Genomic DNA, 25,475 nt, shown 5'->3' with positions numbered 1-25,475 from the left:
AGGGAAAGAAGAGATGTGTCATAGAATCACAGAAACCCAGACTGGTTTGGGTTGGAAGGGGCCTCAAAGATCATCTAGATCTCCTCCTGCATGGGCAGGGACACCTCCCACCAGACCAGGCTGCTCCAAGCCCCCTCCTGCCTGGCATGGAATACTTCCAGGGATGGGGCAGCCACAATTTGCCTGGGCAACCTGTTCTAGTGTCTCACCTCCCCCATAGTGAAGATTTTCCTCCTCATGTCTCACCCCAATCTCCCCTCTTCCAGCTTGAAACCATTTCCTGTTGTTCCGCCTCTCCCTGCCCTTGTCCCAAGCATCTCCCCAGCTTTCCTGGAGCCCCTTCAGGCACTGAAAGGTGCTCTAAGGTCTCCCTGGAGCCTTCTCTTCTCCAGGCTGAACACCCCAACTCTCCCAGCCTGGCTCCAGGAGAGGTGTCCCCAGTGCTAACTCAGGGCACTCACCTGCGTTCATCTCCCTGAACTTCTGCTTGAGAGTGAGTGGTGTCAGGCGATACTGGTCCAGACCATCATTCCATTTGATCTTCTCCAGCACTTGGAGGTCTCCACCAACCAGCCAGTCTCCGCTCTCCATCACCATCTGTGAATGACCCACAAGTGCATTGCGGAGGGGACAGCAAGAGATCTCCTTTTCCCAGTCTTATTTGAAAAGTGTGAGGCCTGACTCTGCTGGTAGGGTGATCTTCCCTTCTCATTCAGCACATGAAGGAGGAAAACATTCCTACAGTGACTACATGAGCTGCACACCATGAGCAGTGCCACCTTGTAGAGCCACTGAGACCCAACCCCTGCACACAGCTGGGTGCTGGGCTCCTCTAGAAGTTATGGCACCAGACCTTCCTCCACCTCACTCTCTGCTCCTTCCTCCTGGGAATATGCAGGAGGAATAAGCCTGTTGCACAGTTCCCCTCCCTGGAAGTGTTGAAGGGCAGGTTGGATGGGGCTTGGAGCAACCTGGGCTGGTGGGAGGTGCATGCAGGGGGGTTGGAACTGGATGATCTTTAAGGTCCTTCCAACCCAAACCATTCTATGGTTCTGTGCAGGTGAGCAATTGCTGCTAAAACAAGAAAAGGGGTATTTTAAGGTAGGGGAAAATAACTGATTTGGCTTTGTTCTCTTTAAGCAGGCAGCTCAAGTCACTCAGTGCAATCTGGAGCTCTTCCTAAGGAATGATGAGCAAGTGGGAAGCGATGGGCTGAAAAATTCTATCACCTCTGGTGGCTGCCTGTGTGAAACAGGCACACTGAGGAGCAAAAGGCAGCTAAAAGGGGCAGGACTCTGTCATCTGCAGCATTCATGTTTGGCAGCACCACTGAGATAATCACTCCCTAAGCACAGGAAACCTCTGAGGGCTCAGCTGGTGGCTGTGCTGAAAGTGTTGGGATGGAGGCACTGGTGAGGATGACAGGAGCAGCTCCTCAGCAGCACCCTCAGTGTCCCCCTCACTGGCACCTGCTGCCTGATGATCCTGCTAAGTGAGACCAGCATTTGCTTGCAAGCCTAAAGACCCTGTCCTGCCTGCTTGGGACATGATGGTTCCCAGTGAGGAGTTGGTCTTGGAGAGCAGAGTGGACATCCATGGTCATGGAGTCAATCACAGAATCCCAGACTGGTTTGGGTTGGAAGGAACCTTAAAGATCATCTAGATCCAACTCCCTGCATGGGCAGGGACACCTCCCACCAGCCCAGGCTGCTCCAAGCCCCATCCAACCTGCCCTTCAACACTGCCAGGGATGGGGCAGCCACAGCTTCCCTGGGCAACCTGGGCCAGGCTCTCACCACCCTCACAGTGAAGAATTTCTTCCTAATGTCTGACCTAACTCTTCCAGTTTAGAGCCATTACACCTTGCCTCTTGCTACATGTCCTTGTCCCAAGCCCCTCCCCAGCTTTCCTGGAGCCCCTTCAGGCACTGGAAGGTGCTCTAAGGTCTCCCTGGAGCCTTCTCCTCTCCAGGCTGAACACCTGATGATCCTGCTAAGTGAGACCAGCATTTGCTTGCAAGCCTAAAGACCCTGTCCTGCCTGCTTGGGACATGATGGTTCCCAGTGAGGAGTTGGTCTTGGAGAGCAGAGTGGACATCCATGGTCATGGAGTCAATCACAGAATCCCAGACTGGTTTGGGTTGGAAGGAACCTTAAAGATCATCTAGATCCAACTCCCTGCATGGGCAGGGACACCTCCCACCAGCCCAGGCTGCTCCAAGCCCCATCCAACCTGCCCTTCAACACTGCCAGGGATGGGGCAGCCACAGCTTCCCTGGGCAACCTGGGCCAGGGTCTCACCACCCTCACAGTGAAGAATTTCTTCCTAATGTCTGACCTAACTCTTCCAGTTTAGAGCCATTACACCTTGCCTCTTGCTACATGTCCTTGTCCCAAGCCCCTCCCCAGCTTTCCTGGAGCCCCTTCAGGCACTGAAAGGTGCTCTAAGGTCTCCCTGGAGCCTTCTCCTCTCCAGGCTGAACACCCCAACTCTCCCAGCCTGTCTGGAGAGCTGCTCTAGTCCCCTGATCATCTCCATGGCTGCTCTGGACTCGCTTGAAGGTTCCTCTGCCCCTCAACACCTACGTGAGGTCCCTTTCTCCAGCCCAGCCCAGATCTCCCACCCAGGCCAGGTGTCCCTGAGCAGCGAGTGGGCCAAACCCACCTTGATGTGGGGGTGCTGGGTGCAGGTGGTGCCCCAGACGCGGGCACATCTCTCCTCCTTCCTGTGCTCGAAGTACTCGGGGTCCCTCAGCACGGCCACGCGCTGCCCCCCAACACCCAGTGCCAGCGCTGCGCAGCCCTGCAGCCGCTCCTTGTCCTCCCTGCTGATGGGCAGCACGATGGGGACACTCAGGTTGACCACACCATCTGGCAAGAGAAGGGCAGGAGTTGAACGTCCCCGAGCCTCAGGCACTGGTCTGGGATACGCTGGGCTGCAGGGACACACGCTGTCCCTTGGGAGAGCCTTGATTTCCAGGACCATCTCAGGGATTCACCATCCATCCTGTGCATTTATCCGTTGCCCTGTTCTTCTCTGCTCCACTCTTACCTGGGGACTTCAGTGGCTCCTCACCCTTGGGCCAGAGATGTCTCAAAGACACCTGGAGCCTTTCATTACTTTCTGCACTCCCTATCTCCATGGAAAGACTGGTTCTTCCCCAGTGAGCTGCTTGTAAATCTCTTAGAAAATTTTAAGTGCCCTTGGAAAGTGCAACCCTGGATCCAACCTCCACCTCCTCTGCCAGGAGAACAAGTCCTCTTAAGATGGCTCCAGCTTGGTGTTCCTCTGGGCATCTCATTCCCTGCACTGTCCCTTCCAGCAGGGAAAGCAGCATCACACCTTGCTTTGTTGCTTTGGGTTTTCTCTGGATACCTCTATATTACTGTTCCTCTTCCTGCTTTTCACCTCTCCAGAGTCCATTATTACTCTATTTTCTGTCTCTACATTTGCACAGATGGTTCCTAATTTCAGGGCTGTCCCTAAAAGCCTCAAAGTCACCTTGGTTTTATCCCAAATTTCCCAGTTGAGGCCTTCTCATTTCTCTTTGGATAGCCCAGTGTTAATAACACAACAGAATTAGTCTCTCCCATGAATTTCCATTCACAAACAAGAACAAAGAAATCAGGGATTCAATTTGTTCTGATCAGACCAAAATAATTTTGGACCCTTGAGAGTCTTAATTTGAGGATTTTTTACTATGATACTGATTTTTAAAAAAAATGTTTGTTAAAGGGTTTGCATTTACTTTCAATTCACAACCAGGATTCACTCATCTGCCAGTGATTTTCAAGCACCTTCATGAGTAATCAGGACTGGAGTCACACGGGATCCAATCAATATCAACCTGATACATTTGAATTACCTTAACCAGTGATCAGCCAATCAAATCTGCATGGAAAAAAGCTGGATTATGAAGCCCACAAATGATGCTGGAGCTGAGGGTCTCAGTTTCCGAACACAAGATGCAGAGGTAAAAACCAACCCAACCACCACTCCAGTGAAGGCAGCTCCAAAAGGAGGGCTTTTGTGAAGACCAGTTGGTAGGACACGGGGTGTGTCCGGCTGCTTTGTACCCAGGGGAACCATAAACAGGCCATGGTTGTGTCTAGTCTTCATGATTTTTTTTTAATTTTTGTTTTTAAATCACAAAAATCTTACCTTATGGCAACCCCCCCTACAGACATGATCTAAAAGGAAGTAATTTCTGTACAACCTAAAAAGAGTTAGATACATACCAGCTACAGAGCGATTCCTTCCTAGGAGAACACAGACACAATTAAGGTAATTAACACTCACAGGCACCAGTTTCAGGAGCCATTCCAAGCACCAAAGCCACCCAGGCTGAAGCTCTGCAAGCACCACCTGGCTGCAGGCAGGCACAGCCCAGGTCCCGCATGGTGTTGCAGAACCACCTTTCATCCTGGAGGCCATCTCCACAAAGCACCTCATCCACCCAGCTGTTGGTACCATCATGGTGGGATTTACTGCTCAGTGTTGGAGCACTAACCTGCACAAGTCCACCAAAATGGATCACAGCCCTTCCAGGCACAGTTGGAGCTGCCAAAAAACTTGCACCTGAGAGCAGAAGGGCTGGACCACTGACTCCAGAAATACCAGCCTCAAACTCCTCCTTGGCAACACACACCTCAGCTTTGGCACCATGAGATAGAAACCGTCCCCTGTTTCCTGGAGGTGATGCAAGAGAAGCAGGGATGTCCTCCTTCCTGCCCAGATGTCACTCTACAGGCCTGACCACAGAGATTTTGAGTTTGGAGCCCTCCGTGGAGACAAGGTGGACCAAGGACTGATTATGATGCACTCTGCTGCAAAGACCTTGCTCTGGAGAGTTCATCACTGCCAAAAGCAGGTGTCCTGGGCTTTGTTCCTCCTGCTGCAGAGCTCTACAAACCCTGAACACACACCCATGGGCTCCGAAGGACCTGTGCTCAGTGATGCTGACAGGTCTGGGGGAGGTCTCTGAGGTGCGACTCCAGCACAAAGTGCGGAGCTCCAGAGCAACGTGGTCATTAAAGGGCACCTCTGTGACCTCTCCATGCTCAGCAGGCAGCTCAAAGACCATGGCCCAGGGGTTGATAACAGGGACACGTGCTTCTCAACACTGTTTACACACTAGGCGGGGGGTGAAAGGCCACCTAGAAGGTGTCTGGAAGCAGAACCCCCTCCCAGACACTCCTCCAGCCCAAAGCCAGCACTCCTGAGCTCTGCATCTGCTGCACAGTGCCCAGATCCTGGAAAAAGCAGCAAGGACTCTCTGGGTGTCCATGGGATTCTCTGGAAGGAGGGCAAGACCCAAAGGGACTCTCTCACCAAGACCCCAGACCCCCAGGCCAGAGACCTCTGTCAGGTCTGCAGGACTTGTTGAAGTCACAGCTTTGGCACCTGCAGCTGAGAAATGGGACAGAAACATCTGATTTATTTCAAGTTATGGTAACAGAGAAGCAGGAAAATGGGGGGAAAGATTCAAAGAGGCTCTGCTCCCATTTCCAAGGAACAGCTGCCTTCTCCTGCCTCAAGAGCAGCCTGGCAGCCTCCCAGCTCACTTGGCTTTGGGTCTGCACCTTTATTTACCCTGCTATAGCCAAGCATGAAAAGAGCACACAATGGCCTGGAGAAGCACTTCTCTCAGCCTGGGAAGAGAGGGCTCTGGGGAGACTTTTTTCTGGTCTTCAAGTACTTAAAGGGGGATTGTAAGAAAGGTAGGGACAGAATTTTTAGTAGGGCCTGTTGCAACAGGACAAGGGGTGATGGTTTTAAACTAAAAGAAGGTAGATTCAGACTAGATATAAAGGAGAAATTTTATAAGGGTGGTGAGACCCTGGCCCAGGTTGCCCAGGGAAGCTGTGGCTGCCCCATCCCTGGCAGTGTTGAAGGGCAGGTTGGATGGGGCTTGGAGCAGCCTGGGCTGGTGGGAGGTGTCCCTGCCCATGCAGGGGGGTTGGAGCTAAGTGATCTTTAAGGTCCCTTCCGGTCAAACCAGTCTGGAATTCTATGGCTGCCAAAATATTCGATGGGCACCACATGAGGTGTCAGAGCTGTGAGGTCCCCGCGGGGGTGTTCCAGAGCACGGCCTCCTCACCCTCCCATTTAACAGGCCAGAGGACAGGAGGAAGACAAGATGGCCTGGGTGTTTGGGCAGGATGTAGTAGATTCTGTGGGGTGGGGGCCTGGGGGGTCCGTACCATTCAGCAGGGTCCCAAAATGGATGACTTGCAGATACTCCTTCTCACGCATGAAGCCAGTCAGCGGGGTGGCCCAGCCTTCGCTCAGCACCTGTACCCACTGCAGATCCAGCTGCAAAACAAACCAAAGTGGCACTCCTGTCACCAGGCCACACTCAGAGGTTGCTTCCCTGGCCATGGGGGGTGTGTGTGTGTGTGTGTGTGTGGTTTGGGGTTTTTTTAAGCCAGACTGATGTATTTTGACGGCCCATGTGCTCGGGAGGCTGCGCACACACAGGAAAGGAGGGTGATGCCCTGGCTTGCTGCAGAACAGGGTGGAGACCCAGCAAAAAATGGCTGAGGACCATGACCACCCCTCTCCATAAGCCACAGCCACAGAAGAACATGACCTGGTCTAGTGGGAAGTGCCCCTGCTCAGGCAGGATGGTCTTTAAGTCCCTTCCAAACCAAGCAACTCCATGGTTCTCAAATGCAGCCATCAGCAAAGCTCCTATCCTTGGAAGAGCTGAACAGTGAGTGAATCACAGCACAGCACCTGTGCACAACCATACCTTAGTGATCTCTACATATGGCAGCATCTCTGCTTCAGCTCGGACACTACTGAGTTTGTTTTCAGGTACAAACAGCTCAAGAACATCTTTAATGGAGCTGTGGGGGACGATGTTCTGGAAGAGAGAGACAGACAGCAACTCTAAGAAACATGCAGCTTTACAGATGCACACCAAAAAGTCAGTCTCCAAAAGCAGTTTTACAAGCTGGTATAAAAATGACCTACTTGTGCTTGTAGGAGCTCCACAACCTGCTGAATACATTCAGACACCGACGCAACATTGGTTTTCAACACTAGCTCAGGAGATTCAGGCTTCTCATACTCTGAGTCAATCCCCGTGAATCCTACGGACAATTAAACCCAAACTAAATTTATTTCAACTAATACTTGGTGCCCTAGAGCCAAGAATGTTGTTCAAACAGCCAGGAAGGACTCAGCCATACTGGGTACTATGAGTGACACTCGAGCCAGGGCAACAGAATACTCTTGAGCACCACTAAGAGCCTCCAAGAACCCACTTCTGTGCACGGAGCAGCCGCGACAACCGATCCAGCGCTTCAGGAAGCAAAAGGCAAAACAAGAGCTTGCTCTTCCATACCTTTGATCTCGCCAGCTCTTGCCTTCTTGTACAGGCCCTTCACGTCTCTGCTTTCACAAATATTGAGAGGAGCATCTACAAAGATTTCAAAGAAAGGAAGTCCAGCTGCCTCATGAATTTTGCGTGCATTTTGACGATCCTGTTAGAAGGAAGAGAGGAAAATCTTATGTGTCTGAATTGCAGCAAGCACCTCCCAGCTCCCTGACATGCCCTGGACTTTGACACTGGTAACTTAATCTCTGGTATGGATTTATTACATTCACACTAATTCTAATAAGGTGTTTTTTTTCCCATCTCACTTTCCCTCTGTTCTTTAAGGACACCTAGAAAAAAAAAATCTATAGTTTTGATCTGTTTTCAGCTTTTTCCATCTGAAACATCAAGCTGAGCATGACAGCAGGATTTTAGACTGTGAATCATTATCTACCCTGTGTATAAAGAAGGAACTGCTGGCATGGGCTTGATAACAGCAGCTACTTGGCACCCTCAGGAAGCATAAAACTACAATCAGTACTTCTTCAAACAGAGCAGGGACAGCACTATGGCAGGCCATTGTTTCTGTGCCTTTTTTCTGCCTTCTAACAAGTTAATAGTAGGAACCTCTGGAGGGGAGATTTTAACATTCTTGTAGCTTTTCATCACTTTGCAACATGGAACATATTCAAGAAGGTCACGTCAAACTGCCTCCCAGAACTCATAAACACTCACAAATACCTGCAGGGGGTGTCAGGAGGATGGGGCCAGTCTCTTTTCCATAGTGCCCAGGGACAGGACAAGGGGCAATGGGCACAAGTTGGAGCACAGGAGGTTCAAGTTAAACATGAGGAAAAACTGATTGAGTGTGAGGGTGGCAGAGCCCTGGGACAGGCTGCCCAGAGAGGGTGTGGAGGCTCCTTCTCTGGACACATTCCAGACCCATTGGGATGTGTTTCTGTGGGATCTGCTGTAGGTGACCCTGCTCTGGACTGGATGATCCTCAGAGGTGCCTTCCAACCCCACCACCCTGTGCCTTGGTTCTGGGTGCATGTGGCTCCGCGCACCGCTGCTGTCGTACAAACGAGTGGAGAAGTTAAGAGGAGTCTCTGATGGCTTGTATAACAAGTCCTCTACATAAATCTCTCCTCCCCAGGAACCGTCAGGAGACCAAAGCTGCCAAGAGCAGAGCAGCACGGAGCTCACCTTGGCAAAAGGAGAGATGAAACTGGTGATGCAGACCAGCCCCGCGTCAGCGAAGAGCCGGGCCACCTCGGCGATGCGCCGGATGTTCTCCTCGCGGTCCCCGGGGGAGAAGCCCAGGTTTTTATTCAAGCCGTGCCGAACGTTGTCCCCATCCAGGGAATAGCAGGGGATGCCGTGGGAGACCAGGTACTCTTCCAGAGCAAAGCCAATGGTTGTCTTGCCAGCTCCAGAGAGGCCTGTTGGAGAGAGAGAAGAAGTGAGCCTCAGGTTTGAGGTCGAAAGAGCAAAAATGACAGTGCGAGGAACACCTCCTGGGACACTGGCAACAAAACTCCTTCTGTCTGATGTTGCTTAAGGAAGGAATGAGGCTCTGCTACCCACCAGAGTCCTGGCTAACCCTCCCAACATCTGGAGGGGTTCAACTCAGCAGCCCTGAAGAAGTACCTCTTGATGGGATGAACAGGTACTTCAGCAGGCAAAGTTGGAACCGATGCTGTTGCCTGTAAGTCACTCGCTCCTCTTCCTCCTCCTGTTGACCCTCTGAACAGCCAACTGTTCTCCCAGGCTGAACCCAAGGAGAGGTTCTTGCCACAGCTGTGCAGGGTGGGACAGGCTCCAGCAGCAGCAATTGCCCCTCTGCATCCACAGACACCTCCATCTGCAGGAGCAGCACCCACAGACCTGTGCCAGCAGGAGCAGGGTGGTTGTGCAGACAAGCAGGGCATCTTCAGCTGCCTGTGTCTCCTGGAGCCATCAACCAGAAGGGCACCAATCCCAAACAAGGTGGCTGCTTCCCATCCCACCTCCATTCACTTGCACAACAAGTATTTTTTACTGGCTGTGTTGGAAAGGAGCAAGTGTACCTGGAGCACCAAACTCCTCCTTTGCTTTGGGTGCGGAACCATGTGTTGAAAACTCCTTGAGATGGAAGAGGACCTTGGCTTAGGAAGGATAAAAACCTCCAAACACCACACCTGTCTCAGGAAACACAGCCTTGGAGAATCTCCTATGGAGGTAGCATCATCTGCTTGCCTGTTTTTATGCCCTTTGCATGACACCTACTAATGGCCACTCCTGGGGACAAGACCCTGCATGAGGTGGACCTTTGGTCTGATGCTGAAGAGCTGTGTTTGTGCTGGAGCGGAAACCTGGGTGGGCGGAGATGAATCCTGCTGGCTGGGTCTTCAGAGAGCTCCCCTAAGCTGGCCGTGTAGGGCATTCAAATGCCCTTCCGCTCAATCCATACAGTTCATGCAATGAAACACCCTTCATTACAGTCTCTTAAAATTAAACTGATAGAAAGTTAGGAGCCCATTGTCTATTTCAAAGAATAATCATCAGCCAGAGAAGCTCAAACTGTTCAGACACAGGATCTTTGATATTCAAAAAACAAGGAAATTCTCTTGGATAGGTTTATTGGCTTCAGAAGTTATACAAAAGCAGATTAGGCATTGGCTTTTAGTAATTAAAGAGGACAGGAAAACAGAAATGTGTTTTAATCCAACATGGAGCACATAAGCTGATATGAAGGCAAATCAGAACTTTGTAAAGGGCTTTACAAACCCTTCCAAGTTTGTCTTTCAACATCTTCTGGCAGCTGGAGAAAATCCCAATATTTAACAAGCAAAGAAACAACTGGAAAAATGGTAGATGACAGAGTTGTGTAAATATTAGTGGAGCAAAAGAAATGCTGTTGTCATTTCTAGCAGCCCCTAATCCCCAAACAATGACAATAAGAAGCTGAATCAGGGGAGGTTTGGGTTGGATATCAGGAAAAGTTTTTTCACCCACTGGAACAAGCTCCCAGGGCAGTGGTCCCAGCACCAAGCCTGCCTGAGCTCAAGAAGTGTTTGGATGATGCTCTCAGGCCCATGGGGTGATTCTTGGGGTGCCCTGCACAGGGACAGGGGTTGGACTTGATGATCCTGATGGGTCCCTTCCAACTCAGCATATTCTATGACTTTTAAGCAGGAGAGAAGGGCACCACACTGGGAGGCAAACAAAATGAGAATTAATGTAAGAAACCTCTCATGGCTGTGCAAGGAAGCGCTGCTTCCAGTGTAACTCACTGCCTGGCAGTATTTATTTGTCATACAAGAGCTTGTCATCCTGCTGCTGACAAGGTCACTTTGAACATGATAAACCTAAGTGTCCTGGTAAACTTTGCACCGACCCGGAGTGAAAACATCCACGTGCTGTTGTGGACAACCCTGGGCACGTTTCACTGCCAAGGACCAGCTGGATTTGAGCCAAGGCTTCCTCAGCCACACACTTGGGAACAACAAGTGCGACCCTTAGGGCTTGTGACATGTTCAAAGGAGCCTGATAACAGCTGTGAAATTCATAAAAACATTTGTAACAGGCAGCAGCTGCCAAGGAGAATTTCTTGCAGTGCCAGCACCGTGTTGTTGGTGTTTCCCACGTGTAAATGTTTTGCAATTCCCAGCTCACAGGGACTGCTGCCATTCTCTGTGGATCCCAAATCCCCAAGACATGCTCATGTATGGAAGTGGGTTTCACATATGAAGCTACACTTTCACACCCAGACAAACATACCTGTTAGCCAAACCGTGCAGCCTCGAAATCCGCCCCGAGTACCGACCACTTGTCCTCTCTTACTCCTGCTGACATGATGGGCTTGGTAAACCACGTTGGTTGCTCCCTGATGAAGACAAAGTGAAACAAAACACTTTTGTTATCTCGTTGCTCTCGGTACAAAAGAAAATCTCAGTGGGGACTAATCTAAGGGAGGCAAACACAAATTCATTTAAAACTTGCATGAGTCATTGCAGCAAACTGCAGCAATCTGGCACAAAAGGGAAAACAGCCAAGAAAACCCTAGAACCATAGAATGGTCTGGATTGGAAGAGACCTTAAAGATCAAGCAGTTCCACTCCTCCTGCCATGGGCAGGGACACCTCCCAGCAGAACAGGTTGCTCCAAGCCCCATCCAACCTGCCCTTCAACACTGCCAGGGATGGGGCAGCCACAGCTTCCCTGGGCGACCTGGGCCAGGGTCTTACCAACCTCACACTGAAGAATTTCCTCCTCACGTCTCACCTAAATCTCCCCTCTTCCAGTTTAAAGGCATTCCCCCTTGTCCTCTTGCTACAAGTCCTTGTCCAAAGTCCCTCCTCAGGTTTGCTGGAGCCCCTTCAGGCACTGGAAGGTTTTCTGAGTTCTCCTTGGGGCCTTCTCACCTAACACCCCCAACTCTCCCAGCCTGTCTTTGCAGGAGAGGTGCTCCAGCCCTCCTTTGATTTGTTTTTCTTTGCAGGGAGGTTGTCAAAAGTCTGCCTGAACATTCTGAGCTGGCAGAGGTGACACAGCACCACTGGGGTTGATTTCTCACCCATTCCCAGGGGTTCAGGCTCTGGCAGCAAGGCTAAATGCACACACACAGAAGACCCAGTAGCCAAGAAATAATCCCTTCTCCCACGACACCTGCGTGTATTTCTGCTGTGTTTACTCCTGTTGAGCTCTGGCAGCACTCTGAAATTCTGGGTCACCTCGCCAAGGACCTTCAGCAAAGCACAAGTGCCCCAAGTCCCCTTCCAGCAGCTTGTCACCACTCAGCCCTGCAGCAAAACCTCTCCTGCCCGGAGAGGGTCTCACCCCCTCCTGTGTCATGCTCCGGGGCCAAGAAGAGATTTTGCAATGTGTTTGCAAACCATGGCAGACAGGACTGGTACCTCTGCACGGAGAAAGGAATCTGCATGCTTCAGACCTCTCTTTACTGCACCAGGAGGGACTCCAGCTGCACGCTGGCTTATTGCAAAATGTTGATCTGCCTGATCTGTCCTACAGGAGATGAAGTAAGATAACGTCTGTGGCTTGGGAAGATGCAGGAACTAACACATTCCTAGGTGGCTGATGTAATGAAGTTGTTATGCTCAAAGCCTGTTGCTGTGTGGTAAATCTGCTCTGTGCACACTTCTCAGAGCTGTTGTTTTGCACGCTGGCATCTTTTGGAGCCTGAGAAAGCATCACTGAGGGTTCTTTTGCCATTCAGCAACACTCTGAGACCTCTCCTACCAGCCAGGAGCTCCGGACAGTAGCATATCCCCCTGATTTTTCTGCTATGTCAATAATCTTGCCAGTAAACTCTTCCTAATCCTGAGCAGCCCCCTGCCACATGCCCACGCCAATTCTTGCTGCCAGCTGTGCTGAAAGTAAAAAAAAAAGGCAGAGAGAAACTGGAAGTTTCTGAAGGTGGAGTGGGCACTGGTTGAAGGATAGAGCTCAGAGAGCTTGGGTTAAGTGGGGCAGAGTCCACATGGAGACCAGTCTCTAGTGGAGTCCCCTATGGGCTGGTGCTGGGTCCAGCCTTGTTCAATATATTCATTAATGAGCTGGATGAAGGGATGGAGTGTTCCCTCAGCCAGTTCACTGATGATACCAACCTGGAAGGGTGGTGACACTCCAGAGGGCTGTGCTGCCATCCAACATGACTGGACAGGCTGGAGAGCTGGGCAGGAAGAAACTGAATTATATTCAACAAGGGCAAGTGGGTCCTGCACGTGGGGAGGAACAACCCCGTATGAGTATCCATATCAGTACAGGCTGGGGGCTGACCTGCTGGAGAGCAGCTCTGGGGAAAAGGACCTTGGGGTCCTGGTGGACAACAGGCTGACCATGAGCCAACAATGTGCCCTTGTGGCCAAGAAAGCCAGTGGCCTCCTGGGGTGCATCAAGAAGAGACAAGGGCCAGTTGGTTGAGGGAGGTTCTCCTCCCCACTCTGCTCTGCCCTGAGGAGGCCACCTCTGGAATACTGCATCCAGTTCTGGGCTCCCCAGGTCATGAAGGACAAGGAGCTACTGGAGAGAGCCCAGGGCAGGGCCAGAAAGATGCTGAGGGGACTGGAGCACCTGCCATGTAAGGAAAGGCTGGGAGAGCTGGGGCTGTTCAGCCTGAAGGAGACTGAGGGGGGATCTCATCAACATTATCAATATCTACAGGGGGTGTCAGGAGGATGGGACCAGTCTCTTACCAGCAGTGCCCAGTGGCAGGACAAGGGGCAATGGGCACAAGCTGAAGCACAGGAAGGTCCAGTTAAATATGAGGATGAACTTCTTTACTATGAAGGTGACAGAGCCCTGGGACAGGCTGCCCATAGAGGGTGTGATTCCAAGGAACCACCAAAAAGACCCCAATCAGTGTCCCAAGAACAAACCCTGGGGAGATTTCATCTAGAAAGCATCCAGTGCAAGACCTCTGGGAGGCAGAGATAGTGGTGGATGTGGTTCAGTCAGACATGGGGATGTCCTGCTGATATTATTGTCATGGTTTTAACCTTGTCATCGTAAATCAAACACATTTTAAAGAGAGAATCAGATCATCATTGCAACAGATTCTCATCTGAATGCTGGGCCCTATGGTGGGGACAATTTGTAAGAAGGGACACTCGTAAGAATTTTTGCAATACTCTGGATCAAAGAAGTTAAGTTTGGGAGGGGAACTTCTTATCTCTACTTCAGACCCAACCAAGGCTCCAAGCAAGACAGTAAATGACCCAGTAGAGTCTCCAAAGAAGGGCCATGCAGCCTCTGCCAGCCAGATGGTTAAGAAAGACACTGCCACATGTTCTCCTTGCCCTGGAAACTGCTGTTTGGCCACATCTGCATGACCTCATTCCTCAGCTCACCCTGGCTTACCTCATCCAGGAAATGAGACAAAATAAAGATATGGCTCCAGAACTTCTCCAGAGGCTGCAGCAGACCAAGAAGCTAAATCCTAGCTCTGCTTCTGGTCTTCCCTTCTACTGAACCTTTCCATAAGGCTGACAAACTGGAAGACACCAAAATCTCAGGTGCCTTTAAGATCAGGCTTGACTGAGCCACCTGCCAAGTGCCTCCTGGCCTGGCTTCCAAAAGGAACAAGTTTTTTAGCCACCACCCTGATGGGACAAGATGTTCCCCTGCTCTGTGAAAGCAGGTTGTAGGTAGAGGCAGGAGGCTTTTCCTTAGTGCTCCTCCTGCATAAAGGGATGGGGCCACTGAGACAAGAGAGTCCAACATTGCACAGACCTGTTGGAAATCGGAGACTATCAGTGTCCTCTGCCCTGAGAGCTACCACTGCTCAGGAGACTGAGGGGGGATCTCATCAACATTATCAATATCTACAGGGGGTGTCAGGAGGATGGGACCAGTCTCTTACCAGCAGTGCCCAGTGGCAGGACAAGGGGCAATGGGCACAAGCTGAAGCACAGGAAGGTCCAGTTAAATATGAGGATGAACTTCTTTACTATGAAGGTGACAGAGCCCTGGGACAGGCTGCCCATAGAGGGTGTGATTCCAAGGAACCACCAAAAAGACCCCAATCAGTGTCCCAAGAACAAACCCTGGGGAGATTTCATCTAGAAAGCATCCAGTGCAAGACCTCTGGGAGGCAGAGATAGTGGTGGATGTGGTTCAGTCAGACATGGGGATGTCCTGCTGATATTATTGTCATGGTTTTAACCTTGTCATCGTAAATCAAACACATTTTAAAGAGAGAATCAGATCATCATTGCAACAGATTCTCATCTGAATGCTGGGCCCTATGGTGGGGACAATTTGTAAGAAGGGACACTCGTAAGAATTTTTGCAATACTCTGGATCAAAGAAGTTAAGTTTGGGAGGGGAACTTCTTATCTCTACTTCAGACCCAACCAAGGCTCCAAGCAAGACAGTAAATGACCCAGTAGAGTCTCCAAAGAAGGGCCATGCAGCCTCTGCCAGCCAGATGGTTAAGAAAGACACTGCCACATGTTCTCCTTGCCCTGGAAACTGCTGTTTGGCCACATCTGCATGACCTCATTCCTCAGCTCACCCTGGCTTACCTCATCCAGGAAATGAGACAAAATAAAGATATGGCTCCAGAACTTCTCCAGAGGCTGCAGCAGACCAAGAAGCTAAATCCTAGCTCTGCTTCTGGTCTTCCCTTCTACTGAACCTTTCCATAAGGCTGACAAACTGGAAGAGACCAAAATCTCAGGTGCCTTTAAGATCAGGCTTGACTGAGCCACCTGCCAAGTGCCTCCTGGCCTGGCTTCCAAAAGGAACAAGTTTTTTGGCCACCACCCTGATGGGACAAGATGTTCCCCTGCTCTGTGAAAGCAGGTTGTAGGTAGAGGCAGGAGGCTTTTCCTTAGTGCTCCTCCTGCATAAAGGGATGGGGCCACTGAGACAAGAGAGTCCAACATTGCACAGACCTGTTGGAAATCGGAGACTATCAGTGTCCTCTGCCCTGAGAGCTACCACTGCTCAAGTTGTGGCGTCTGAAAAAGTAACCTCAGCTCTTCCTGAAGTATTTGGCCCTGAAAGGGAGCAGCTGTGCTCACACACATACATCAAAGGTTGGCGTGTGCCTGTCCACAGGAGAGGTGTTAGCATCTTCTCCCACCCGAAAGCTAAATGGGGGATGTCTCCCCACCATGGCTGACTTTGTTCAGGGCAGAACCAGTGCACAATTAACAGAAAATGCACAACACCACCAGCATTGAGGGCTGCCCCAATGAACTACATGGATCATTTGCCATCTCTCACTAGAAATTCAAGTATGTATGAAACCCTGGACCTCAGGACATAAGGCAGCATGTCCTCCTGTCCTCATCACCCATTTTTTTTAGCCAGTATCTCCACAGCTGCATGATGAATTGCAGCAGGGTGAGAACCATGTGCCAGAGCCAAAGGGTGGAGATGAAGGAGGCAGGTCAGGAACTGAGCAGGACATTCAGGAGATCCTCTAGGCACGTACAACATCCTTAGGCCAACCTGGGTCCAGTCGCTTTTCCACAGTGTCCAACAGCAGGACAAGGGGCAATGGGCACAAGCTGGAGCACAGGAGATTCAAGCTGGGAAAAGATTCACTGTGGGGGTGACAGAGCCCTGGGACAGGCTGCTCTGGGAAGTCGTGGAGGCTCCTTCTCTGGAGACATTCCAATCCCACATGGATGTGTTCCTGTGGGACCTGCTGTAGGTGACCTTGCTCTAGCAGAGGGGTGATCTAGATGATCTTCAGAGGTTCCTTCCAACCCTCACCCCCCTGTGACTCTGTAACCCTTGCTCAGCTCTCCCCAGAAGGCAGAGCATTCCAGCCTTGCAGCAGGAAAAGTTTGTCACTAGAAAGCAGCGCTCGCTGTCCCAAAAGCCTAAACCAATGTCCTCCTCATGCTCTCAGTTCCTCTCCATTGCTGCAGAAGCATCTCCACCTGCTGCAGATGGCACAGGCAGAGCCCTGGCAGCAGCCCAAGAGCCAGGGCTCAGGGCAGGCTACAGCAACATCCCACTCCTGAGGGACTCTCCTGAAAACACTGCACAGGAACAATGTTGCCAGAGGAGAAACACCCCTGTGCTATTCAGGGCACTTCAGTCCCCTGCCCAGCTGGCTTAGCAGAAGGACCAGCCTCCTATGAACACAGTTAACATCCTGCTGGCAGAGCTCACAGCCCAGGGAAACCCCAACTGCCAGAGTAGGGTCAGGACTCCTCCAGCTGCCTTTTTATTTCTAGGGCTCTCTCACATCATTTGGGACATGATTCATTATTTTTTCCCCAGTCAAACATTGTGTACATGCCCTGTTTTGGTCCTATAGCCTGGACATCCCTCCAGGAGGAAAATAAAAATAGAGGCTTTCAAAATGGTAAAATAGGTTTTTAATATATTAAAATAATCAAGCAAGCTGAGGCAACTTGGGCATGTTCAATCTGGAGAAAAGGAGGCTGAGGGGAGACCTTGTTCTCTACAACTCCAGTTTGGAGCCAGCGGGGTTGGTCTCTTCTACCAAATTGTAAGAAATAGGACAAGGAAGTGGCCTCAAGTCACACCAGGGGAGGTTCAGATGGGATGTTAGGAAAAAATTTCTTCCCCAAAAGGGTTGTCAGGCCCTGGCCCAGGCTGCCCAGGGCAAGGGTGGAATCCCCATCCCTGGAGGTGTTTCCCTGTAGATGTGGTGCTGAGGGACATGGGGCAGTGGTGGCCTTGGCAGGGCTGGGTTGGACTGGATGATCTTAAAGGTCTTTTCCAATCAAAACAGTTCTGTGATTCTATGGTAAGTTTGTAGTCAAACACTTAAGCTCCAGAGACTGATCTAACTTAATGTTTAAAACCCCTGCCCAAATCCTGCCATCTTGCTAAAAAAAATATTTTGTCCTATCAGCTGAACTTGACCCATAAAAATTAAGTTTATGGGACTTCTCCTTTACAAATTAAGTTCTTCTACCAGGGCAATTACCACAGCTCCTCTTGCAAATGTGCAAGCTGACATCATGAAGAAAATAAAGCATCATCACCAGCAAGGGGGAAAAAACCTTCTGCAAAAGAGGTATTTACAGCAGAAAAGCACAACTAAAGTACTCAAAAGAAGAGAGGGAAGCGGGAAGTTTTGGAAGTTTTTGCTTGTGGAAGCAAAGATTTGACTACAATCTTACTGAAGAATGATGGAGAAACCTCAGAGTGTCTGAAGTCCCAATTTAGCTCTTGTCACTCCAAACCTACAGACTTTTCCCAGACTTCAGTTAAGAGTCATTGAATGGTCTAAAAGGCGGTAAATAGCTCAAAATCAGTTCTGCTCTTTCTCAGGAAAAAAATCCCACCAAGCTGGAGTTCCCCAGGAAACGTTGCCCATTTCACCTCCCAGGATGCATCATGATGCAGAGCCTGGCTCACAGGTCCAGATGGGGAAGTGGAACTTGCAAGCACCAGACTCATCACCACACCACCCACCTTCCTGCTTCCCATGCCATTGTCCCTCCTCTTCCCTGCACGTGGGTCGGTGCAATCCCAAACACACATACAAGTTGGGTGGAGAATGGATTGAAAACAGCCCTGAGGAGAAGGACTTCTGGGTGATGATGGATGAGAAGCTCAACATGACCCAGCACCATGTGCTGGAGCCCCGAAACCACCTGTGTCCTGGGCTGCATCCCCCGCAGTGTGACTAGCAGGGCCAGGGCGGGCCATGTGCCCTCTGCTCTGCTCTGGGGAGACCCCCCTGCAGGGCTGGGTCCAGCTCTGGGTTCCCCAACTCAAGAAAGACATGGAGCTGTTGGAGCAAGTCCAGAGGAGGCCACGGAGAACCTGGGAGGGCTGGAGCAGCTCTGCTCTGGAGCCAGGCTGGGAGAGTTGGGGTGTTCAGCCTGGAGAAGAGAAGGCTCCAGGGAGACCTTAGAGCAGCTTCCAGTGCCTGAAGGGGCTCCAGGAAAGCTGGGGAGGGGCTTGGGACAAGGGCAGGGAGAGGACAAGGGGAAATGCTTTTAAGCTGAAAGAGGGGAGATTTAGGTGAGACATCAGGAGGAAATTCTTCAGTGTGAGGGGGGTGAAACAGTGGCCCAGGTTGCCCAGAGAAGCTGTGACTGCCCCATCCCTAGCAGTGTTGAAGGGCAGGTTGGATGGGGCTTGGAGCAGCCTGGGCTGGTGGGAGGTGTCCCTGCCCATGCAGGGGTTGGGACTGGATGATCTTGAATGTCCCTTCCAACCCAAACCAGTCTGGGATTCTATTCTATGAAGCAATGTAATGTTTTCATTTTGAGCCAGCTTAACACCACAATGAGGTGTCACCAAGTACCCTGCAAAGGTTTGGGGCTGGCGTGCCCAGCAGTCCATCACAGCAGGCAGGATGCTGAACTGGTCTCCCTTTCTCCGTTCAGCTCTCTGAATAAACCACAGCAGACCTCACAAGCTCCTTGGCACCTCTGACATTTGTTCCTTTTGGCATCACTACCTTGGGCCCTAGCTCCTGCCAGGAACCTAACACAGAAGATCTTCAGGAGACCAGCAGAGACATCCCAATTACCTGAAACAAGCCGTCTTTCAGCTTGGAGACAGACAGTTGGAGATGCCAAACATGGGTAACACACAAGGTTTTCAAGGTGGTGTTGGCTAAAGTGGCTTTTTTTTCAGCCCACAGGAATTTCTGAGCTCTTAGCAAGATCTTATTTTTGACCTCAGCTAAAATATTCTCTCGGTACAAATTTGCATATTTGGGGTTGTCACAGGCAAGTTTTACACAACCCTGGCTAAAAAGAAAACCAAGCACAAAGCAGGCTCAAGTGTAGGAGCTCACATTCCAGCCACCTCGAGAATCAGATGCTGGTTTTTAGACTGAGTTCAAATCAGCACACTGGGTGTTAAAATCCACCCCTCTGAAGGCAGCCAGACCAGGCCTTCCTTTCCCTCAGAATTAGATGATGTCACTACTCTAATTTCATCGATGCAGGAACACTAGGGAGTCATCCTGTGTTCCTACATTTTTCAGGATGAATTTGCAAGGCTGGGACAGATGTTATTAAAAAAAGACCTTCCCATCTTCATTCCAGAAATCTCAGGGGACAGTTGCATGGGCAACAACTATTTGAGAAACAAAGCATCTTGTCAGCTGCTGACAAAAAAATAACATTTTAAACAAGAAATCTTGCCACGGTTTCCCCAGTTTTGATATTCAGAACAGTTCTGCTAGATGGCCTCCCCTAAATGAACCCATCTCATGCTCATTTTGCAAACAATAGGTTTGGGATTGCAAAAGGGGAAGGGATTTGCTTTCGTGCCTGGGGTCTGTGACAAGGCTGCTCTGGACCACGCCAAGACCACAGGACCACCGACAATGCAAAACCCAGTTCTGGTGCAAAAGGAAGAAACATAAAAAGAGGGACCATAAATGATGTTCTCACTAAAGTGCAGATATTTTTGGGATTGAAAACCCCTGGAAAGCAAACAAGAACCTCCATTTAACCCCTGAAAGAACAAGAAAGAAGGGAAATACACAACCAGAAATGGTAAACTGAGGATCAGTCCCTCAGAGTTCAGAGACAAGAGAAAAGGAGGACAAGGGTACATATTTTTGCTACCAAAGTTAATGTCTAGTCAAAAAATGTCCAAGTAGGAATTGTATTTACATGTTTTTTTCTTGAAGATGAGATTTAGGAATTTAACTACTGGGTTGTGTATCTGTGGTAAATAAGCCACCATACATGTCTCACCTCTTGGCGAGGCAAGGCAGGCACCCAGTGCCTTCTACCTGGCACGACAGACAGGACTCCTCACCAAGCACTATACAAAGAAAAACTTGCAGTATCATGTTGGTAACATATATATATATTTATATCAGTTTGTAACTGAGCTAAACCTTGTTCAGTTGCAAGATACAATCCAAACCACAAGCTCTGGTCTTCAGACATGTCACATGGGACTGGCTTACCCAGAGGGTCCTCCAGCAAACACCAGGAGCCAATGTGTCAGAGAGAGATCCCATTTCATCAAAACTACTCCCTTTGAGAACTCCAGGAACTAGTTCAACAAACCAGGATCATCATTAAATGCCCTCTAAAAGGTAAACTGGTGTGGCAGCACAAAACACAGCAAGACACACTGAGAAGGTTTGTGCCCCTGTTAACATAGTTTGCAAGAGGTTTTCAAATGTGAAGGCCAACATCTAACCATGGCTATGAGCTGGGACACCAGCTCCATCTTCTGCTAAGTAAGAAAGCAAAATCTCCTTCCACCTTCCAAGCTAAGACAGGCTGAACTGAGACCATCTTGGCTCTAAATGACATGGGGACAAGTTACCTGTTTTTAAAGTGACCATCATATCCACCTCAGGCAAGAAATCCTGTGCCTTTTGAGAAGCTGTACGTTTCACTAGCAGTGGGAGCTACAGAACATCTGTACTTCAAGCAGCTTTATCAGGTTTTCAAATACATTTATATATGTTGGTCAAAGAACTTATCCTCTTGTGTCTCTTCTATACATGATGCTGCCCCTGCCTGCCTCATTCAGTGTCCAGGATGGACACACAGTCTTGAACCTGGCACCTGAACTCTGTGGGCTTGACCTTGCAATGGTCAGAGGTGGACAGCAGGCCACAGGAGATGTCTCTCCCCCTCAGGATTATACATATATATATATTTTTAAGGTTTGCAAAATGCATAAGCAGCAGCAGGAAAGACTGCAGGGAAACTCAGCCAGAACCCCCAGGCAGGACACAGTTAAACAGGGGAACTCCACTGGGCTGGCTGAGAGTTCACTTGGCTGGAAAACATCATTAAGATGAATTCATGGAAGGAACATTTATCAAGGACTATCAGGAAGAAAGGAACAGTCTCTGGTCTCATAAGTCGTAAATCAATGGAAGCTGGGACAATGCACCCTGGAGTCCCAATCATAAACCTCCCTGGGCCAAATTTGGGCTGCTGCTGTAAACTCCAGATAGGGCCAACCAGACCTTCCCTTCACCCAGCACCTTCCCAGTCCCCTTGGCTGTTTTCGTGATCATACCTTTGGATGTGCCACCCTGCACAAGAAGATGCATGAGCCAAGTCCAAGGACTCAAGTTCAGAGATGCCAGGATGAAGGTTTCCTGCCCCTTCTCCCAGTGCATCTGATGCAAGACAGGCTTTTAATTGCCTGAGTACACATGGAGTTACCTAGACCCTTGTCTAGGTCACCAAAAACGCTGTAGTCTTCTCGAATGAGTAGCTACTCAGCACTTCCCTCACCCTCCCTGCACCAGGTGTAGGCACAGGCCTTAGTCAATACAGGCTGGTTGAAACACACATTTTCCTTGGGATTAGTGCTACTTGGTCCCTCAAGAGTTCATGCAAACTCCCAGCATCTCTCTGAGGGTGGCATCATCCTCAGTTGTAGCAGAAGAGCAGTAGAATGTGAGGCAAAGAGTTCCTGCCATATTTAAGCCTTACAAAAATATCATGTTTGAAAAGCAGCTCCCCTGGACTTCAGGTTGCACCTTCAAGAGCTCAACACGCCTTACATCCACCTCCATGGTCTCAGACCAGCTTTGCAAAGATGGGGACAGATGCAATGAGCTGCCCAAGCCATGGCTGAGTGATTTGTCAAGCGTCATGTCCAGGGACCCTGGCAGAGGCAACTCAGGCCCCTGCAGCAGCAGTTACCTCCTCCAGAATGAGGGGCTTTCCCCTCTTCCCATACCTGCTGGCAACACAAACAAATTCTCTTGCCATCAGAAGGGCTGGGCAGGCCTCAAAAGTGACCTCCCGCCGGACACACTTTTTTGCACCACAATGGGAAGCTGAAAAATGGTTTGATACCAAAGAAAACACTTTGTTCTGCCAGAGAGGCTGCAAAGACCTCAAGGTCAGAAAGTCTTGGAAATGCGGGTAGGAATGGTCATTTTCCAAAGAAGCACAAAAAAAACCTCATCTCAATGAACCCTGAAGTACTGCATCTGAAGAGAAGCCACATTCAAAAAATTTAATTTATGCAAACTGCTCTTTACTCAAGCTCCATTCTCCAAACAGGCCAACAGGCTTTGGCACCCACTCAGCAGATAAAACTTTGGACACACATAGTTGTAACCGAGCCAAGCTGAAAGTAAATGAAAAAGGACCAGGCTGTGAGGGGCAGGAGGCAGGACTAGCAACGAGCTACCAGCCCTACAGGCAAAATCCCAACTTCCCTGCATCCCATTTTGTGACGCACATCCACGTGAAATGCCTCGACTGGGCTTTTTTTGCATCTCTCTTTTTTGTTAATAATACACTCCAAGTAAAGGCTCACTCAGAAATTATTAAGCAGCAAGACCATTAAGGAGCTGTTTCTCACTTCCCACTGCTGTGATTCAGAGCTAAAGCAAAGATAATAATTAATCGCCCCGCTCACAATAATAGTAAACTAATAAACAGCAAGCTGAATGACATGGCATTTCTCTTAATGGGCTTTTGAGATACCAAAGTATAGGAGCACTATGACCAAAGTACAAGTTCCAGGCAGGGCACATCACCAGGAGCACTAATTCAGGCCCTGCATGCCAGCTAATCTCTTGTGGGCACGTACAGCTGCCACTTTATCTGAAACACCTGGTTTCAGATAGGCCAGGGCTTTTCATTTTTAAAGGCTATTTGAAGACACCCTCCAGGATCAACATCAGCCCAGTAAAAAATAAATAATAAAATGAATGCAAGTATGCCAGTGCTCCTCTTGAAAACCCTTCAGGAAAAGAAAATCCTCCTGGCTTAAATCAAAGGTGCAGCTGCAGAGCACATGGCTGGGGAGTGTGGGGCTCTCAAAATAATCTGCTGTCTTGCCTAAAACCACTTGTAGGGGCTGCCCATGGAGGGAAACCTATGCCAGAGTTAGGGGTTTTGGCACAGATTTGTAACTGGTCGTGACCTAAGTGGTACAATCTGAAAATTGTATGAGGCTGGAGTCTGTATTTACCCAGGAGCCCAGCAGCAGGACAGCAAACAACACTCTGAATCAAAGTGCTTCCATTTGCAGCTGGAGAGATTATGGTTGGGCTCAGGTCCCTGGCCAACCACCCCAGCTGCACCCACCATGCTGACCACCACCACACCAGCAGTGGTGCTCAGCTGAGCTCCTCCAAATGAGGCCCCTGGGAGATGAAGAGAAGCCCTGAAGAGCCACTAGTCCTGTTGGAAAAGCAAAAGTTTAACCTCTGAGCACACCCAGAGGGATCAGGCCTGACCCACCTTGGAGGGAAGGGGTGGTCAGGCTGGAACCACCTGACCCAGCAGAAAAACCCTTCTCTGTTTCCTCATGCACACCCTTCTACAGCCCTGGGAGATGCTCTGTCCATGCAGCCTCCTGGAAGACATACTCTGCTGTTCCTGCTGCCATGGCACTTCCAGGGGACACCAGACAAGCCTTCCCACACTTGGGAAAGGTCTACCAAGATTCCCAGCTTGCAGCTTCTGGGGCTGGGCTGCACCAAGGTGATTATTTCATTCCCCATCTCCTGGACAACTCAGCCTTTCAGAGCCATGGAAAGAAAAGAGGCATTCATATTTAGGAGCCTGCTACGTTTTCTGGCTTTTCTTCCCTCCAGCTCCCCAAACTAAACATCCCTGCTCCTCCAGAGCAGAGTTTGGTTAATGAACCCAGGTCTGGCACACTGGCAGCCCCACAAAACAGTGCAAGCTAATGAAACAGCAAGGTGGGGGCAACAGACTGGAAAGGTAACTTTTTAAAAGCAAAGGACCTCAAAAGAAATAGGGAGAAAAGGGGAGAGTGCTGTAAGAAACAAGAGAAGCCAAAATAGCAGCATATGGAGATAGTTTATCTGCAGATTGTCCCATGATCTTTGAAGAAAAGGGCAACAAAAAAAAAGAGATAGGAAATAAAGCAAGAAATACTAAGCACACCATGAGCAACTAGAAAACAAATCACTTTGTCGAGTTGGGGTGCAATGAGTTGGGCACTGTGTTTCACAAAATAAATCCCAGCTGTAAACTCAAGACTTTGGAATAAAACATCAGAAAACAGTCTTGAGTAACTCAGCCCAGCCCAAGCCCCAGCAGCTCCCTGAAACCAGACTCTGTTGCCTCTGCAAGTGTCACTGGGATGAGCTGCCCAGAACTGCTCGGAATATAAACATCCTTAAAGATGTTTTGGTCTTTGTATTCTAGGCAATAGTAAAGAATAAGTGTGTGAGGAGACGAATGCCTGGTTTGGGGGTTTTAATAAGCTTTTTTTTGTTTCACAGTGCTGATGAGGCTGTTCCTATGTTCCTGCACAGCCTGTGGTATCAGTCAGTTCCTCTGAACTCTGCCCTGTGCCTGCAGATTTTTCAACACAAGCACAGTTTTTAGGCAAAGAAGCTAAGCCTTTTCACACTGCTTCAGGGTTGTCATCTGACCGGGCGGGTTTTTACCTTCTCTTTAAATAACTTAAAAAAAAATAGTAATACAAATTAAACGTTTACACTTCAACTTATCTTCAAATAAGATTACGTAATTTGCAACTGTGCACTTAAGTGCACACAAAGCACAAGATGAATTGTTGGAAGCTGCAGGTTTATGAACCCCTGGGGCTGCCAGCCACTCAGCCTCCTGGGGATGCTGCTGCCAGAGCAGACAGATGACAAGGCAGTCACACCTACCCTGAAAAAGGCATTTTCAGGACCTGGCTTTCATTCTTCCCTAAGCACCTGTAAAGACACCCACAGAGGAAGCAGCCAGGGGGCAGGACATCT

At 49.7% G+C, this 25,475-nt stretch overlaps 1 protein-coding gene across 1 annotated transcript in view; it reads right to left on the bottom strand.

The window, feature by feature from the left end:
• Positions 1 to 12,160, bottom strand: part of PAPSS2 (3'-phosphoadenosine 5'-phosphosulfate synthase 2) — a 15,397-nt gene extending 3,237 nt beyond the window's left edge. The window contains exons 1-10 of the mRNA XM_010007775.1: positions 12,146 to 12,160; positions 11,087 to 11,192; positions 8,531 to 8,766; positions 7,352 to 7,490; positions 6,979 to 7,097; positions 6,755 to 6,868; positions 6,204 to 6,315; positions 4,239 to 4,259; positions 2,665 to 2,870; positions 462 to 597 (exon numbers count right to left, since the gene is read on the bottom strand). Coding sequence (XP_010006077.1) covers positions 462 to 597; positions 2,665 to 2,870; positions 4,239 to 4,259; positions 6,204 to 6,315; positions 6,755 to 6,868; positions 6,979 to 7,097; positions 7,352 to 7,490; positions 8,531 to 8,766; positions 11,087 to 11,192; positions 12,146 to 12,160 — 1,204 coding nt within the window. The remainder of the gene's footprint in view (positions 1 to 461; positions 598 to 2,664; positions 2,871 to 4,238; positions 4,260 to 6,203; positions 6,316 to 6,754; positions 6,869 to 6,978; positions 7,098 to 7,351; positions 7,491 to 8,530; positions 8,767 to 11,086; positions 11,193 to 12,145) is intronic.
• Positions 12,161 to 25,475: the final 13,315 nt, after the last annotated feature.

This window comes from Chaetura pelagica, unplaced genomic scaffold, assembly GCF_000747805.2.
Source record: "Chaetura pelagica isolate M959 unplaced genomic scaffold, ChaPel_1.0 scaffold251, whole genome shotgun sequence".
NCBI classification, from domain to species: domain Eukaryota; kingdom Metazoa; phylum Chordata; class Aves; order Apodiformes; family Apodidae; genus Chaetura; species Chaetura pelagica.
Note: the sequence above shows the minus strand (reverse complement) of the source record. Positions and strands in the feature narration are given on the sequence as shown.